Source organism: Apteryx rowi, unplaced genomic scaffold, assembly GCF_003343035.1.
Source record: "Apteryx rowi isolate R43461 unplaced genomic scaffold, aptRow1 scaffold_168, whole genome shotgun sequence".
NCBI classification, from domain to species: domain Eukaryota; kingdom Metazoa; phylum Chordata; class Aves; order Apterygiformes; family Apterygidae; genus Apteryx; species Apteryx rowi.
Window position 1 is genome coordinate 1,634,553 of NW_020447952.1, and position 18,639 is coordinate 1,653,191.

The 18,639-nt window shown below is 46.9% G+C and overlaps 1 protein-coding gene across 1 annotated transcript in view; it reads left to right on the plus strand.

Moving 5' to 3' along the window:
- Positions 1-15,156, plus strand: part of BRAP (BRCA1 associated protein) — a 15,500-nt gene extending 344 nt beyond the window's left edge. The window contains exons 2-12 of the mRNA XM_026060258.1: positions 103-252; positions 1,025-1,226; positions 2,077-2,266; positions 3,976-4,089; positions 4,629-4,777; positions 7,418-7,493; positions 8,125-8,263; positions 8,756-8,865; positions 10,598-10,687; positions 12,610-12,713; positions 13,986-15,156. Of these exons, the coding sequence (XP_025916043.1) occupies positions 103-252; positions 1,025-1,226; positions 2,077-2,266; positions 3,976-4,089; positions 4,629-4,777; positions 7,418-7,493; positions 8,125-8,263; positions 8,756-8,865; positions 10,598-10,687; positions 12,610-12,713; positions 13,986-14,346 (1,685 nt within the window). The 3' untranslated portion in view covers positions 14,347-15,156. The remainder of the gene's footprint in view (positions 1-102; positions 253-1,024; positions 1,227-2,076; positions 2,267-3,975; positions 4,090-4,628; positions 4,778-7,417; positions 7,494-8,124; positions 8,264-8,755; positions 8,866-10,597; positions 10,688-12,609; positions 12,714-13,985) is intronic.
- Positions 15,157-18,639: the final 3,483 nt, after the last annotated feature.

The following is an 18,639-nucleotide window of genomic DNA, read 5'->3' on the forward strand; positions in this document are numbered from 1 at the left end:
GTGGGGGTATCAGGGTCCCGCTGCCCCCGGTGGGTCCCGCTGCCACCAGCGCCGAGGCTCTGCTCCCGCCGGCCCGTGCCAAGCTCTCTCTTCCCTGCGCAGCTCCAGAGATGGCCGCGGAGAGCACCGGGGCGGCTGTCCCCGCCTGCTTGGAGGGGAAGGGCCCTGGGGAGCGGGCAGCCATCCTCCACCAGCACCTCGGCCGCAGGGAGATGACCGACGTGATCATCGAGACCATCCAGCCCCGGCCAGGTACCAGCCTCGTGGGGTGGAAGTGCTGGGTTTGGGGTCTGTGGGTGTTGCCCACTGCTTTTATAAAGCTCCCCCTTAGTGTGGAAAGGAAGCAGGATGCTTCCCCAGGCATCAGGTCCTGTGGGTAACAACTGTCTTAGGAGTCTTGGGTTGATAAAACTGCTGCTGCATTTGCAGGTCCTTAGTCAGTCATCCATATTAAGAAACACTGGAGAAGTTAAGGAGTGTGTGCTGGGGACTGGATAGGAAAGCTGGTTCTTCCTCACAAACTTTTCTCACTAAGTAAAGTGTTAATTTATTTTGGGCTGTGCTGCCTGGCCCATAGGAGTCAAACGTTTCAGCTCTACAGACATTACCTTCCCTGATAAGTGGGAAGCTTAAGGACAGCAATGCCAAGTCCTGTCAGAGTTGCCATCAAAGCAGAGGAGAAGGACTAGCACGCGGCTGCGTGGCTCGCCTTGCCCGTGCTCCGCAAACCTACCCTCGTTCCTTTGTGTTTGTGTCAGTGTCTGCTGGGATTTAGCCTGGCCCAGTACAGAACTTGCCTAGCTGATTTCGCAGCACTGGGGTCCTGCCAGGGGCTCTCACCAGGTGTCTGGCAGCTCCTGAGACTCCCCTGGAACAGCAAAGATTAGAGGTGTATGCTTCTGCTGCTTTCCAGGATGTAATTTGACTTCTCAGAGTGCTGTTGTGTACATGCAGGCTGTGCTTAGAGAACAGTAGATGTTTCTGATGTGCGGTTAGTAATCTGAAAGCTTTTGATTTGTAAAAGATGAAACAAAAGCTGCCATGGAAGGAAGAAAATCTTCAGAGGCTACATCTGCCGAGGACAAAAATAAACATGACGATCAAAGTAAAGAGCGTGAGGCTGCTCCAGACTCGCCTTCAAAACAGCTCCCTGACCAGATTTCCTTCTTCAGCGGGAATCCATCAGTTGAAATAGTTCATGGCATTATGCATCTGTACAAAACAAAGTAAGACTGCTTGACTAATTGTAGCTGTAGTGGGAACAGGGCTCCTGAATCATGCCACCATCCAGAAGGGTGAGTTGGTCACCTGAGGGCTCTGGCTCCTGAGCCAGCTGAGCAGGGACAAACAGGAAGGGTGACTTTTCACCTGCGATGGCAGGCGGTGCCTTGCATTAATGGTAGAACTTGAGGCTGGCTCAGGTCTCCCGGCTGTGGTGACGCCGCTCTGGGTAGAGAGTGCTCGTGCCAGGGGCTGGCCGTAAGAACATATGACAAATGCTGGTTCCTGAAAGATGATGTTTGAAAGCAGCTTCTTGAGGGATCCCACGGTTAAACTGTGACCTCTAGGATCTTGGCTGCAGGCCTAATAAGCTATCCAAAGCTGGAGATTTCATCCCTTATTTCAGGGATTACAATTCCACACCATTCCCTTATAATTGCATGAGAACTTCCATTTCAGGCCTTCCTGAATGCTATCAGGAGACACAAAATGGGCATTTGAAATAATAACAAGCATTGCTCACTCATTCTAGGAATAGTTATGAGCATCTGTGGCTTGCCAACTTCAACTGTTTCTATAGAAAAACAGATGTCGAATTATTCCTGACAATACCATTGTTTTTTGGAGCTGCCCRTTTTAATCCTTTGCTAAAGAGGAATAGTTCCGTATGGGTATTTTAGACACTTACACAACCCCTTGCTTCTCTTTCTTAATATTTACAAGTATGTAAAAGAGGATTGAGGTTACCAACAAAATTATTCTAAGAACCGCAGTTGTTGGAAGTGTGATGTATCCAGTTGTGCCTTTGTCCTCCCTGTGAAATGACGTGAAGTTGTCTAACTGTTGTCTTATCAGCAAGATGACCTCCTTAAAAGAAGACGTAAGGCGCAGCGCCATGCTGTGCATCCTCACAGTCCCTGCTACAATGACCAGTCATGACCTGATGAAGTTTGTGGCCTCCTTCTATGAAGTAATTGAGCATATGAAAATCATCAGAGATTCTACTCCAAACCAGTACATGGTGCTGATAAAGTTTAGCTCGCAGGTAAGAGCCAGAGATCCCTTTGTCATGAAAGGGGTGCCACAGTGTCATATAGCTGCTGTTTGGGGGTGCTCTCTGGCTTCACTGGCCTGCTGTTAGCCAAGATTGCACTTTACCTGCTGAGAAACAGGCCTGTCCTATTGCCCAGCTCTTTCTTGTTGCTGCTGACTAGGGTTAGATCCACACTTTGAACTGGAAGCAAGTGTCTGTCATGTTCTGTCTATCCTATTTCTTGCTGGCAGATATTTAAAAAATACATACGTGTGTGTATATATATATATATATATATATATATAAAGGATATGTAGACAAACCCTGTTCTCTGCTGCCTCAGAGGTCAGTGTGCCCCTTGAGTTTAATACTCTGCATAATATGTTCTTTCTACTCTCAAAAAAAAAGAGTAAGAAGAGGACAGCATGCATCTCTGCATGTTCACAAAGAGAGCGATACATTGTGCTGTGATGAACAGAAGGAATCCAGCCAGTTGGGCTTTGCTTGCCTTTTTGAAAAGTCTTGGCCAGTTTTTCTGAGGAGCTGGGTGGTCTCCCAGCCACTGCTGATATAGTGTGAAAAGGGCAGTATCCCCGAAAGCTGAGTCTAAGGGATGCATTTGTAACTAGACATCCCATTGCTGCTCGCAGGTCTTCCTGAATTACATTGCTTTAGGCATTCCCTCCACCAATTCCTGCGTGGACCCTCTCATTTGTACCTTCCTTTCTCCCAGCTGCAAACAAAATATTCTGGGGTTGTGGAGATGGTTTGGTCAGCACTTCCCTCAGCCACGAATGCTACATAAGATATTTCCCATGGCTTTTGTGAAAATGCAGTACTTGTATGTGTTCTGTATTATGTACTGTTGACACAAGGATGCGTTTTTGTATATCGCTTTGTATCAACTTTGGGCAAATATCTAGTGCTGCACTGCTTTGCAGCAAAGCCATAAACTTGTAGTCAATTCACTCTAAATTCCTGGGTCTTAGGAAACTCTCTGAAGCCCTGTTCCCCACTGACCCCGATGGCTGTCTCTGCAGGTAGCAAAAGCCTGTCTCATGGGCCTTTACGCACCTGGCTGGGACAACTAGGAATATGGGAACCTGGCAGTCAGCTCGCTTGCCTCTTGTGGGATCACTTGCTAGAGATAGGGTTTGGGTAGGTCACTGAGTGAATATGGATGACACGTTTGGCAGGTTTTGTTTTGATTCTGCCTCTTTGCAGCTGACTCTCAGGGATGGTTCAGAGCATGCCTGAATTGCTCCCAGTGAAATGGATCCCTTCCCACAGTTAAATTGTTGTTACTTTCCCTGACGCAAGTATCTGTGTCCTGGAATGTGGCCCTCTCATCCCATGTTTTTAAGGTTTTTTTTTGCAAAGACACCATATTTGCTTTGCAAATGCACTGAAATTGCTGATGAGGGGCAAAGCTGATGCTGAAGAGAGAAGCCCATTATTGCTGCTGAGTATTCAAATATCAGAGTAGCCGTCACTGCTGTGAACTTCATTTCTTGACTTCAAGTGGTAGAAAATGGCATTAAACCCAGCGTGAAGACACAATGCCTGCTGGCAGGAGCTGACTCTCTGAAATATCTCCTCTGATATCATGGGACTTGGCGGAGTGGGGAAGAGAGGATGCAGCAGATTCCTCCTCTTCTTGCTTGGTAGTATCAGCTGCAAAGCTTTCTCTTTTTGACCAGCTTCCCTTGGTTTATGCATAGGCTGATGCGGATAGCTTTTATATGGCGTGCAATGGTCGGCAGTTCAACTCGATAGAGGAAGATGTTTGCCAGCTGGTGTATGTGGAAAGGGCTGAAGTCTTCAAATCAGAAGATGTAAGTGTTTTGGGGTATTTTGGTGGGTTTTTTGGTCTGTATTGGGGTTTGTTTGTTTGTTTTCCCCTGGACTTGAGAGAGTTTTAACAGGATTATTTTGCACTGGGCAGGACACTGTAAAAACTGCTTAACATCAATCCAAAGCTCGTTTCCCATTTGTTTCTACCTGAGAGAGTTTGTTCGGTGACTTTATGGGCTTCATGGCTCACTGCTGCGGTGTCTCTAATCTAAACCTGCCACGTGCAGTAGATTTGATGAATCCAGAAAACTGAATCGGGCTGGTTGCAGGTGCAGCAGCCACACTGAGCCTGTGGTGTGGTGAGGAGGATGTGGTCTGTTAAATGTGTCGTAGTTCACTTTCCTTTTGCATCTGGGAAATTTCTAACCCCTTTGTAGATTCACAGGAATGCCTAGGAATGTTTTTGCACCCCAGTGCCAGGAGTAATGAGAGAGAAGTTTAAGATTCATTCTAATGTGTGTGCTTAATTTATGGTGATTGGAGGATGCTGAGCAATTTGTCTCTGCCTTTTCTTTTGAAGGGGGCCAGCCTGCCTGTAATGGATCTGACAGAGCTCCCAAAGTGCACAGTGTGCCTGGAGAGGATGGATGAGTCTGTGAACGGGATCCTTACCACGCTGTGTAACCACAGCTTTCACAGCCAGTGTCTGCAGCGGTGGGAGGACACCACGTAAGAGGCTTTTGTTTGTTTCCACATCTAAAGCCCTGCTTTGAGTGTGGTGGTTACATGCTGACAAGACTGGTTCTGCTCATCTGAGCATGGCGGCAGGAACTACTGCGAGCTCTAATGTTCCTTTTCTCCATTAATGGACTTTCGGGGAGAAATCTCCCAGCCAAAAGTAATTGGACAAAGTTTCCTGCGGGCCTCGCTGCTAAGGCAACAGGGCTGTTGCAGAGCAATGCAGATAGTTTTAAAATACTATAGGATAGAAATACTGGAGCAAACAGCATTGCATGCAGATGCAGCCCTATTTCACTCAGTCTTTCGTGTCCATTTGATCACTGGGTTCCCCTGGCATAGCTGAGGCTGTGCTCTAGGTGGATCTCCACAGCTGGCTGGAGCCTAGGGACACCTGGGGAACCCCTCGGGGCAGCAGTCCTGCCTGTCTCACTTAGACACTCAGAAGGATGAAGAGCTGGGCTAGAGCAGGCTGTGCAAGGGGACAGGACTGGAGTGAGAGATAGAAGGGAGGCAGGGGAAGAAGGGATGATGGCAAGATCACTCCATAAAGTGGGACGGGGAGGGAGCTGCTCTAAGCAGGCACTATTGCAGAAGGTGGGTGCAGGCTGAGCAGTGGGAGGCCGTGTGTCCTGGGGTGGCTTGGCCTGTCTCTCTGGCCCACTGAGACCCTCTGGCACAGGGCAGTGCTGAGGGTCTGACTTGTGTCCGTGCTCTGGTCCAGCAGAAGCTGTGTGCTTGCAGGTGTGACTTGTCCTGTCAGTAATGGCACCTACTGGCCCATCCAGTAGTCTTCACTGGGCTCGTCTAGATCCTGATCACAATGTGAGATGCTGAGAAGATCCATGAAAGGGTTAATTGAGATGTTAACAGGCCGGTTAACTTTACTAGCAAAACACCCACTTGTCCTTAAAGCTGCTCTTCACTCTACTGCGAACTCTTTCCTGTTCTTGCTCTCACTGTTCTGCATGTTCCCTTAGTTGGATGTTTCAATGTGCCTAAGTCTTCTGCAGCAGCACTCAGTGCTAGTCAAGAGCTCTATCGCTTGTGCGTGTTTTGCATTCTTCTGGACACTGTTTGCCGCTTTACTACGCATCAGGCAGTCACAGATACTGCAGCAGAAGGTTGCTGGACTGGAGCCCTATCTTCACTGTGTTTTCTTTGTTACCAGTACCACTGGCTGTCTGACTAGCGGATAGACCAGGAGGGAAACTTTAACCCTCTCTTTGTGTATCACCTGTAAGCCACAGTAACAGAACCTCAGTGGGATTTCTAGCATTTGTAGCTATTCTAGTTTATTGGCTGCTTTGCCCCATAAATCAAAACCAGTTTAAATTTGGAGCAGTGGAGCTTAGCCAGTGTAGGAAAAGATTCAAAGCAGCACTTAAATAATTAATATAAACCTTAAGAAGAACTTAAGCTCCCAATCCAGGAGAATAGTAGAATAAAATTCCTGCCCACTTTGCTTAGGCACCCCAGAGACTGTAAGCACATGAATTTGTCTAGGAAGCTTATTGCAATGCAAATGTCCACTCCCATGATTACTTCTATAGCTTATCCAGCAGCTAATGAAAAATACATGAGCAGTCCTGGCAGCAGAATCCAGATCCTGGGTTACCTCCCTCCCTAGCTGAGTCTTCTGGTGGTTAGGATCTGGACAAAGGTTCCTTCTGGTCTTGGGTCTTCTGTGTTTCTGACAGCACAGTGTTATAGTTTCATGAGAAATGATAGCAGGGTGCCTGCTACTGATTCTTCTAGGCAGCGGTTATGGGACATTTTAATGGAAGGGCTGAAGCTGAATCCCTTGGGGTAGGGATGAAATTGAAGCTAGAGCTCTCATTTTCTGAGGGATGTTTTAAGTACCAGACTATTTTTGCAAAGTGTAGGAACCTCCCTCTCTTACTTGGCTGTCTCAGCAGTGTGTAGTTGCAGCATCTTTCCACAACAATGTGTAACTGCTCCACAAAACCCTGTAGATAATGGAGRATGTCTAAGAAATAAAGTGGTGATGAGAGGCCTTTTCCTTTTATGATTGGACTGCCTTCATCTAATGAGAAGGCTAGAAAAACCTTCACTTTCTGCATACTTCTTGCTTCACTAGAGCACTGAGTTTGCTCCTGCCTTCTCAGCTGTCCTCCTCAAAGACCAAGGTGATCGTTATGATCATAGCTCTCAACTGAAGATGTCAGTTGGCAGCAGTCTGGAGAAGCAATGTTTAGGCATGTGTACAGGTGTTCCTTGCAGTGCTTGCAGCTGAGGCAGAGCAGTGTTTCTTGAGCTCTGCCATTGCTTTTGTGCTTACAGGGCGCAAGGTCACTGGCAGCCCCACTGCTACTCTAGGTTGCAGCTGTTCTCATCACCTGGACTGCAGCAAAACCAGGTCAAACTGAGACCATGGAATGGCTTTGGAAGAACCAATACTTGTTCTGTCATTTCCTGGCTTAAAAACAATAGACTTGTGTGGAATGGAGACAAATTTGAGTTGGGAAAATGAGAGCTGAAAGATGCGTGTGTGTAGGGAGTGTCCCACTGCGTAAAGCATTCATTTTGAGATCTCTGGCTCTATTTTTAATTACCATAATATTAAGATAGAGCTCCTTGTGTCTAATCATGATGCTTATTGCCCTCTAGGTGTCCTGTCTGCAGATACTGCCAAACCCCTGAGCCAGTGGAAGAGAACAAGTGTTTTGAGTGTGGAGTTCAAGAAGTAAGTAGGTGGGTGGATGGTGAGTGAGATCTAGACTAGATTTGACTGTGCTGCTGCTCTAGTTGCTTTGGGGGTGAATTCTGTGGCTGCTGTTGGACTGATTTTTACCAGTCAGTGATGTATCTGCTTTCTTCTTGAGTTAGAATAAGTACTGGGAAGGGATATTACCACCCAGGTTTTCCTGTTCTGATAAATGTTTCCAATTCTTAGAGACATACTAGCGTATAAGCTGATCAGAGCTTGTGTGATTAGATGTGCATGATAGCAGGGGGCTAAACTAACAATGAGAAGTTTTGGTCTGTGTTCTTCAGAGCTTGCTTTCATGTTCCTGCTGTGCTGCCTTGTTCATTAATCAAGGCCATTCTTCCGTCTGTGCTTGTGCTAGTATCAAAGTGCCTGGCACCTGCAGGCTTATAATTGGCATGAATGAGCAGGTACTCCTTTTCTTTAGCCTTTAATCTGAGTGAGGCTTCAAAGAGGAGGAGAAGCAAATGCTGTTCGCTTTCTAAGACAGTGGCTGGAAATACACAGCAGCAGCAGGACATCGGTGTCCTTGATCCCACTTTCTCAAAGCTCTGGTACCACTGCCTGACCGTATTGTATGTACAGGGCTTGTTCCTTCTGTTGACAGAACCTTTGGATCTGTTTAATATGCGGGCACATAGGCTGTGGCCGGTACGTGAGTCGACACGCTTACAAACATTTTGAGGAGACCCAGCACACCTATGCAATGCAGCTGACCAACCACAGAGTCTGGGATTATGCTGGAGGTAAGTGGTCTCTCTTCCCCTCTTGTAGGACAACCTTGTTTGTAAAACGGCTTTTGAGACGCCTTGTAAGAGCACTTGCAATAGAGCTTTCTTGGAGATAAAGGGGTTTGCATCTGCACTAATATCTTGTCTTTTGGGAACATCCATTGCCTCTCTAATAGCAGCTTTTGTGGGACTGTACCAGATGGGGGAGGGAGAATGAGATTCCATAATGAACCTGGTTGGTCCTGTAGCCTCTGTGGAATGTGTTTGTTGCTCCCTTTCCATCAATTTGCCCTGAGGTATGAGAATGGGCTGTTGTAATAAATATCCTGTAAGGTCTCTATGTGAAGTCTGCTAAATAACAAATACATCTGTTGTTGGCTTCCTGCCGTACTAATATGCTGTTGCAGCAGTCTGCATGGTTAATTGTGCTGCATAAAGTATTTCCATTGGTGTCAACCTGGGTGGTGATAAACTAAAACTCCCTTTGGATGAATTTTCTCTCTTCAGATAACTATGTCCATCGACTGGTTGCAAGTAAAACTGATGGGAAGATAGTTCAGTATGAGTGTGAGGGAGATATGTGTCAGGAAGAGAAAATTGATGCCTTACAACTAGAGGTAAATATTTTGGCTCTTTGGCCTCTGCGTTGTGCTGCTGTGTCAAATGAAATGTTTCAAATCCAGATATGACTACAGGAAAATGACATCAGCTTATGCAGCAGATCTGCTCCCTGCATGTAGGCAATCATCTTCAGGCAGAAGCAGGATGTTTTTACTTTGTTTTGTTTTCTCGTCTCCCTGTCTCCCTCCCCCCTGCCCCCCCAACTCCTCTGGGCTCTGCAGAGCCAATGCAGCTAAGAGTAAGCTGGCTGCAATCTCATCCTGTGTGCACTAGCAGGCTGAAGATTAGCCAGTTGCTCTGCTGCAAACACTGAGGTCGGTGGAGTGAGGAACGGTCTGAGCGCCCAGACTCGCTCACCAGCACTTTCCTAGCCTTAGTGGATCTTTGACTTGGCTTAAGAGCCCAGGATACGCACGGAACTGTCAGTACGAGCGGTTTTGCTTGTAAACAGAGCAGATGTGCAGGAATCCATAGCTGTGTGCTTACCCTGGCTCCCAGAGGAAGCTTGTGTGATAACAGCCTTGTTCTGCTCCCTTCCCTTGAACAGATGGGGGTTTTTTGGTACCTGTTGGCCAGCTTCTCTCACACAAACTAGAAGTGTGGAGGCCTCAAAAACAAAGGTCCATGTGTGGTGTTTTTTCCCTGCCAGTGATCTATCTTAAGAGAAACTGAAATTACTGCTCTACTGAGGGATATACTGCAACGTGATTTCAGCCACATCAGACATAAGTGAGTCTGAGGAGGAGCAAAACATAGAGACCAGCCTCTGTAAACTTACTGCTCAAAAAAGTCCTTGTTTGCTTTTCCATGAATTTTCTGAGTTATACTTAAAGGCTAAATCAGCTATTTTTAACCCTTACTTTTAGGAACCTGGTGCTTAAAGTATGTAAAATACCTCTCTATCTAGCTTATGAGATTTAAATATTTGCAGAGAGTGGACTTTGCAGTCTGTTTTTTGGTCTCTGATATTACTGAGAATGTTCACAGCTTTTTTTACTCATTTAATTCTAAAGTGAAGGCCTAATTTGGTGCTTATTAGCCTGATGTTGAGAAATGGTCGCATTTTCCCACATCCTCATAAGTCAACTGCAGAACCAAGAGGGAAGAGAGGGGATGTAAGGCACTATATCCTTGTTCAGATGCCAAAATAATATTGGAATGAGCCATCCTTTTTGGAGAACAATACTTGAGAATACTTGTACACAGCTGAAGATGCTTTTCCAAAGATGCTCTTCCAGTCAAGCTAGAGATGTGCGTTTACCCTTCACCCCTGGGTTTTGGGCAGTGGATGGAGAACTCAGCAACTCGGCCTTTGAAATTTCAGGCCCTCATGATAGGGATGGTTGATGTTTCATTTTTCTGTGGAGTGTAAAACTTCTAGAGGCTTATTGCTACTATAAAGAAAAATCTGTCTCTTGTTTTAAAAAGTACTTAGCATGATATTGGGTATAGCTTGGGGGGGATTCTCACTTGATCCTTGCTGTTGTGCTCAAAAGGCTTTACTTTACTTTTAAGTGAAGTGATTTGATTTAAAGTGTTTTGATTTTTAAACTGAATTGGTGAAATACATGCAAACTACATATCTAGCAGATGCGTGTTCAGAATGCCCTCTATGCTCAATTTCATTTGATTAAATTGACTTTGGTATTGGAGCCCTTTTGTCGTCTTAATCAGCATAGCCACTCTTCTGAAAAAGCTGACCGTTGTGTGTGTGTTGTGTGATCATAGTACTCATATCTGCTAACAAGCCAGCTGGAATCGCAGCGGATCTATTGGGAAAACAAGATCGTCCGGATAGAAAAGGACACTGCTGAAGAGGTGAGCTCTGCTCTGGGCTTGTGTGACAGCTCTGCTGAAACAGGCCCCTGGACATCATTAACTTAAATGGGAGATGGAGCTAGTCAGTCCTTCCTAGAGCCCGAATTCTGCGCAATGTAGCCTCGCGTAGCCTGTTTCACTTCCAGCTGAGAAAATTGGCTCCAAGGTGTAGCCCTTATCTCAGCGTTCAGATCTGGCAATTTGCTGCTCAGTGGTGCAGAAGTAGGTAGATTGCCACCTAGATTGAAGGCTGACTTGCATGTGGTGCTCGGGAAACTGCAGCAGTGGTGAAAACAAGTCTGTGCTGCTGCAGGATCCCTGCTTGCTGATCCAGTCTGTCTCATGCTGAAGTGTATCTCTAGGGAAGGTTAGTGTAGCATAGACAGTGCGACTCTAATCTGCCTGGATGCAGAAAGTGGAAGCTGTCTTTCTGCACCAAACACATACTGATTTTCCTTTTCTTTGCGATCTTCCTGTGCCCCCTCATCACCCTTTGGGAAAAGTTTAGAGTCTGCTACTATAATGCATTCTGTAGGCAGGATGGCCTCAAAATGTCATGAGTAAAAATTCAGTGAGAATACCTTTAATGCTTTTCACTCTATGTAGATCCTTTTAACTAGGTTTTAAGTGAGTCAGGACTTGCACTTGAGTCCTTAACTGAACTGTCTGCGTGACTTCTAATTAGTCACTTACTCTCTGCAGTTAAGTGGCATCCTAAACGTAGAAATCATGACCTCTAATACCATCAAAATAGTGATCAACCCTAGTTTAAAGAACAGTCCCAGAAATATTATGCAAATGCCTATAAAAGAAAAAGCTGTAGTAAAAATCATCTTGCACATGACCAGGAAACACGATCCACCAACCAATCTTAAACTGAAACAACTACGATAAATGCCCTAAATGTTGTTTTATGCTTAAAGACTCTTACAATTTATTCATGGCATTCTATCCATGCAAGTCTCATCTGGATCAGCGCCACTATGCAGTGTACTCCATTATCACTGCTTGGGCTACTTCCCCGAATTAACCATCAGCTGCATAAACATTCAGTGATTAAGGCCGGAAGGCTTAAAACCTGCTCTGGCATCGTTGGGGACAGTGTGTGTGCTGCCACTGACATTTATCTAGATTGCTCCTCCAGGAAAGCGTTTTTCCTTTTGACTCCTGTCACCAGTACATGCAAGCGTGCTTTTGACATCATTATAGGGGAAAGGGGTATTTCTGTCTATAAATCTGCTAAGTCTTGTGTCAGAACAGGTTTTCATGTGTTCTGCGTAATGCCTAGAGGACTGGAGCATAATTCTCTTCAGCAGTAATGGTCTCTAGTTTTGTAATAGAGGGGAAGAGGAAGCCAATGTATATGTGTTTCTGTTTGCATTTTGCATGACTAAGGTATTCATGTCAGTAGGTCACTGTCTTATGACAGCAGACTGCTGAGTCAATGCTGACAGAAATAGCGTGTTCATTTTCAGACTTTGACCATGATTATATGAGGTTTAGTTTAAAATGAGCGAAAGCCTTCTATTATAAAGCCCTAGGATGAAAACTTAAGTTTGCTGGCAGATGAAGAAAATATCTGAGAGAATGGCTAAATGAATGCTGAACTGCAGTAGATAAAAAGTTACAGATCTGATGCAGCCTTTTTTGAATGGAATCCCTTGGCACATTTTGCAGCCTGAGTTGCTGTTCTGTATGAGCAACTTCCACGGCAACATGGTTCTTGTTGGGGTAACTGCAAAGCGTAACGCAGAGGGTTTTAATCCAAACTGGCAGCACTCGCTCTTCTCACTCATGTGAACTTTTGCTTACCTGGGTACAGTAATTGGTCAAAGTCTAGAAACCTCTCCAGAAAAATGAATGTCATAATGAAAGTGCACAGGACTTTGATCTGTTTGAAATGTCTGTGTGTTTGTTTTTAGATTAACAACATGAAGACCAAATTTAAAGAGACCATTGAGAAGTGTGACAGTCTGGAACAGAGGCTGAATGACTTGCTCAAAGAAAAGCAGTCTGTCGAAAGGAAGTGGGTACCGCTGCCAGGTTTAGTTGCATGCAGCCATTAAAACTCTACACATTCGCATCCAAAAAAGGAAAAAAATCTTGCTATTGCTGTGCAATTTTGAGCTATTTAAACAATTTTGAGAGCCCAGCTTATTTTAAAAAAGCTCCCATTTCTGTGGGTGTTTACGAATGTGCCTGTTGAGTGGAATGCAGCTTTGGGGATCTTGGCTCTTTTCACACGGTCTGCATAGTCAGCATTCAGGAAAACCTTTCTCTTCCTCTGCCTGCTCAGAAGTAGACACCAGTCCGTTTTGCAATTGGAGGTTACATCCTCCAAAGAGGAAAGGCAGCCCAGCAGAGGCGTCTCACCCAGCACAGAGAATTATGTAGATGTTGAGGTGCCTAGATGAAGGATGTCAGGCATGGGGACTGAGTGGTTGGGTGCATTCCAGCTCCGTAGGTGGGTTTGCATGGTCTCTTCCTGCTGGGCCACCAGCCCCCTAGCACTGCTGCCTCTCCATCAGTCCTGGCTGTAGCTGGGAGCCCGAGCTAGGGAGCTGTGGTTCCTGCAGCTCACCTTGCTGAGTGGAAAGCAGCCTGCATAAGATGCCAGCAAGCTTTCAGGGGAGAAGCACTGGGCTGTTGATAGGAGCAGGGAAGCACCGTCTGTGTAACATGGTGCTGCTGATCTCCTTGTGGGAGCATCTTGCTTCTGAGTGAAGTGATATCATCAGGGTCTTGTATTCAGAGTGTGGTGGGAATCAGGATCTGGAAGTTCCCCAACTCTCCTTAGCTCTCTAAGGACCATATATAATCTCTGTATCATCTTTGGCACCTATTCCATCAATTGCAAATGCATGTTCAAGGTTACAGTCCCATCCTCCCGCCAGATCCCATCTGTTGCCTGCACTAGTGGCCTTTGGTACCAGATGGGATTGCCTAACTCGCGAGGGAAAGGTTTCTCCTGGGTTATGCAGATTGAGTGACAAAGCTGGGATTCTGCTCCCACAACACTTTATTCCATGTGCAGGTAACACATGCAGGCAAGCCGGTGTCGGCAGGCCTAATGCTGGATAGAAAATTCTTGGGGGGGGTTGAAGTCCTTTTGTGTTAGGTCTGTTTTTACCCCTTCCCCAACTTTTGCCAGGAGGCCCCGCTCAAGTCCTGAGCGGTCCTGGTGGGGCTGAGGACAGCTGCCCTAAGGACTGAAAGTAAAAAGGAGGCAGTAATGTCCGATCTAGGTGTATTGCACTTTTTTTTTTTTTTTCCCCTGACTTGTGCTTCTCTCTGCAAGGTGCTCTCAGCTGAATAACAAAGTGGCTAAACTTTCCAATGAACTGAAAGAGGAGCAAGAACTGAATAAGTGTTTGCGAGCGAATCAAGCCTTGCTTCAGAACAAACTAAAGGAGGAGGAGAGAGTGCTAAAGGAAACCTGCGAACAGAAGGACCTGCAGATCTCGGAAATCCAGGAGCAGTTGCGGGATGTCATGTTCTACTTAGAGACGCAACAGAAAATCAATCACCTCCCAGCTGAGACCCGACAAGAGATCCAGGAAGGACAGATCAACATTGCAGTGGCATCTTCTGCCAGCTCCTCCACAGGGGGTACGGGCAAACCATCTTCCAGGAGAGGCCGTGGTAAGAGGGGCAAATGAGAATCGGAACATACTGCTCCCACATGGAAACTGGCCACGCTCCTGGCAGGCCTGGCCGCCTCTCAGGCCTCTGGCTGTGAACACCCMGTTCAGTAAAGCTCAGCTAGAAATTGTCTTCAGAGCTTCTCATAAAACTGGTTGCCAGTCAACGAAGGTGTCTGTGGTATTTAAAAGCATTTCACTGCACTATTTAGCTATTTTTAGGCAGATCTTAATGACCTTTTTGCCTCCCTACCTTTTCAAAGCCCCTCCTATCATGCATTTGACTTTCTTCTTGGAGAATGTGCTGTTCTGGGGGCGGGTGTTTGTGTGTGGGTGGGAGGGGTGTACATGTGTTAAACATCACATTCCCTAAGGGGATGTTGTAGGCTAGACCCAGTGTTTAAGGCTTCCCACGTCCTTCTCCCCCACCTCTGTGGATTACAAGTATTCTCAATTAATATGTGGTTTTATTTAAGGAACAATGTAAATTAGATTGTGTTCATCTCCTTTTAGTATATGCAGTCCAGACACTGCAGGACTGTTAGTGCAGGAGTAGGACTGTAGTTTGGAAATAAAAAGGAGTGTGGTGTGGAAAACAAACTATCTTAGTGGTGTAAGAAACTAAATGAGTCCTAAAGGGTCCTATCTAGGATATTAAATGCTTTAAGGGACTTTGCTGAACTACTATTTCTTCATTTTAAAGATGGCCTTTAAAAGGCCAGTGCTAGCTGCCTTTGGGGCAGAGAGCATGGAAGGCTTTATACTCTGGAAATTGTTTAACATGGTTATTTTTCAGGCATTTCTCTAAGTTAAAYAGAACCTTCTTTGCAAAGACTGGTAGACGCTGAGCATGAACAGCCGCGGCAGCGCTCTGACCTTCCCAGAGCCGGATGCGTCCGCTTTTCCTCTGTTAGCTGCACTAGGAATATGTTGGAATATGCTCCAGTGCTATCCTCGGAATGAGGTGGGGAGAATGACCAAYGCAGCATTTCACACATTCGCTTCCTGCGGGCCAGTACTCGGCCTTTGCCCTAGCTGCCAGCCGCCGGCGCGCAGGGCTGCCGCGCTCCGCGTTGGGCCCGCGGAGCCGAGCGCACTGCCCTGCGCCAGGACCCTCCCCACCGGMTGCAGCCGTTGTATGCAGTTGCTGTGATCACGTAGTGCTGCCTGTTCTGGTTTGAAATATGGCTCTATCCAAAATCTTGGTTGGCAAAACCATGGCGTTGTTTGCCCGAAAGGTGCACAGACCCCTTAAGGGAAATCTGTGGAAAAATCTGGCTTTTTTCCTCTTTGGAGGCATACCAAGCATGATGCTCTGGAGTGGGAACAGTTTTACCCTGGCTGGAGGAGCGAATGTCCTTGTTGCTGTGTTGTGCTCATAGCCTGAGAGTTTAAGGCTGCTCCTTTGTGAAAAATGGCTGGGGGAGTTCTGCAGTTGTCTTCTCGGATCATAGCATGGTCCTTTTCGGTTGTTAGAGCTGTGGGAACAGCCTTGATGTTAGGCCGTAACACTGAAAACGCAGCTGCGACTTGCCAGCTCCAAACTGGAACAAAGAAATAAAACAACTAGTCTTTTATTGACAGAAATTATTTTTGGCCAATGGAAAGAAATGAGTTACAATAAATACAACAACCCTAGTAAGGTGAATCTTTATTTAATCTGCTTCATGACTTTATTGACTGGCAGGTTTTATTTCTTTTGGGAAGCGTTAAACTTCCTTACTTTGAAATACGTGGCTCTTGTTAATGCCCTCATTGCATCCACCRCTTTGGTTTGAAGATCTGCCCCAGTCATCCGGAACTTCTACCTTTTCTAACTTTGTAGCATGAATGTACACTAACTCTTTTCTAGTGTGTGGATTGTACAACCAGGCCTCTGCCTTCTGTAAAATATTCTAAAGAGCTAGAGATATACAACACAGCTTGCTCTCCTATAGAAACTATTTTATTTAAGATATATTTTTACACCATCTAAGATCCTCCTACCTTTTGCTGAAAGCTTGCTTTATGTGGAACACTAAGATGCTGTACTGTATCTTGGAATTCATTTTCAAAAAATGTGATTGAAAAATTAAAACAGCGTACAGTATTTTTGTTTGTGTATTGAAGTGGAAGTGGAGGGAGGAGATGGCAGGGGAAAAGGACGAAATGTGGCCTGTTCTTAAAGCCTTGACTTTTAAGTCAAAGGCAAAGCTGTCTAAACTAGTCTTTTGTCATGTTTGAGTTAGGGGGAAGTTTGGTTCAGCTGAGCAAGCTGTGCTAGCTAATAAGGCTGGGCAGTTATCTCTGGCTCATGAGAAGGGGGCAGCTCATGCAGGAAAGGCACGGCTTGTTGAATGAATGCTTCTGTGCTCAAGACAGATGCCAAATTACCCGCAGCCTTAGAGCTCCTTCAGCTTCTCCTAAATTCATGCTAGGTGGCAAGGTGACCTAAAGYGTGCATCCGGTCATTTATTCACTGCTGTGGTAAACAGGGCTTCCCCACGCTGCTGCTGGGTGAGGCTTGCACCCGTGGACCCGTGCGGTCCTTGCCCGGGTGGGACTGTGCTCTTTATCCTGCCGCTGGGCAGAAGTGGAGCCGATGAGGTTTGAGGACACGGGGAGCCTGTAGGGAAGGGTAAACTTCCAGCAGAGGCTGGTCCATGCCTCCTGCTCACCCATCATCTGGACACCTGAAAAAAGCAGTGTCTCTTAGACCTCTTCAGCCTGCGGTCAAGTTTTGACATCTGCAACTCAAACATCTGGTCAGACTTGTGGCTAATGACTTAGCACCGGGACAGTAAAAGGTTGCAGCAGCATAAAACTTCCCCCAAGCACCGGACAGMTGAGATTGGCCAAGGTCCTGCTATGATTAAGAATCTTTAAAATAGATTTTATTTTCTTTTTTAAAACCATGAAGGAAAACTCTCCATCTACTGAACAGCAAAGGGGTTATGCTGTCTCCACTGCTGCTGTGTTGGGTGTCTGGAGTGGCATTAAATAGAGCCAGGACAGAGCCTGGCTTGGCACTGGTCGTAAGGGCTGTGCGATGGTAACGGAAAGGACAAGCTCTAGCAGGAGCGAGAAAGGGGTGATGTGCTCTCCCCGTACGGGGTCCTGTGGTGCAACAGGTCCCTGATTCGCAGGCTGTCAGAGGCAACAGGAATGCGAAATGACTAGTGATTCTGCGTATGGCGACGCAAGTGCTCAGCTCGCCACGTGCAGCTCGGTAATGCCCGAAACGCCCAGCAAACTCCAGACTCCGCAGTGTCGGTGTTGCACCTCGGTGGTGAGAGGACCCATCTGCTCAAGAGAGGCGGTCATTGGGACTGTAGGAAGGACTGCAGGATTTAAAAAGGGCAGGGAGAAATGCAGATGGAAAGAAGCGAGAGCCAGCAGTTGCACGAAGCTTGGCAGAGCCCCTCTTGCTTTGAGGATGCCGAAATGATTCACTCCGGCAGCTGTTCCTGAGCAAGCAGGGAGGAGAGGCGGTTAAACAGGGTGGCAAGTCAACATCGTTTCTCCTTGCTTGTGCTCCTGATCTGGGGGAAGCAGAGCCTGCAGCCAGAGAGGGATGGCAGGGATGGAGCGTGTGACACCCTTCTCCTTGGAAGGGAAATSGAGGGCAGCTCAAGGGTGAGCCGGCGCCCAAGCCTCAGCCATAACTGCTTTGCACCATGGATATCATTTCCTGTACGCRAATGGCTAAGTCCAGACTTAACAGGAGACAAAAGCAGCGCTTCTTGGTGGGGCGAGGCTTTCACCCCCACAACCAGCTCCGGTACCTGTGGGGTTGACCTGCAGCCYGTGAGCTCCCTTTAGACTGCAGGACCATAAAACAAGCTCCTAAAATAAAGTCCAAGAGCACCAAGGGATGTTTCATGGTTCCTGCACAACGGGCAACCGCACGGTGGGACTGGGTCACCCACAGAGACGCAGAGCAAAGCAGGTACAGTATCCAGGGAAGAGCTTTGGTGACCGCCATCTCTCTGCTGATGGATTTCCCTAAGGCCTTTCTGAGTCGGAGCAGCAGTACCCTGCAGTGCCCTTCCCCACGCAGCCTAGCCGGCTGCAGGAACCACAGCTTGGGGTGAGGCGTAGGATCTTCTGCAAAGTGCGGAGCAACTAGTGGCTGTCAGATTGCCCATCCCTCGATGCRTCCCCCAGGGCGGTATCGCAGGTAACTCCCCTGCAGCGCTCCGCATGCCCGTGCCGTGGCAAGCAGGGGCCCTGCCAAACCAGCACGTTCCTGTCCTGCCAACAGTGTCCCCCAGGAAGCTGGGGTAACCGGCACCCGCTTTTCGTTCTGTTCACCTCAGCTAAGGTTTGTCT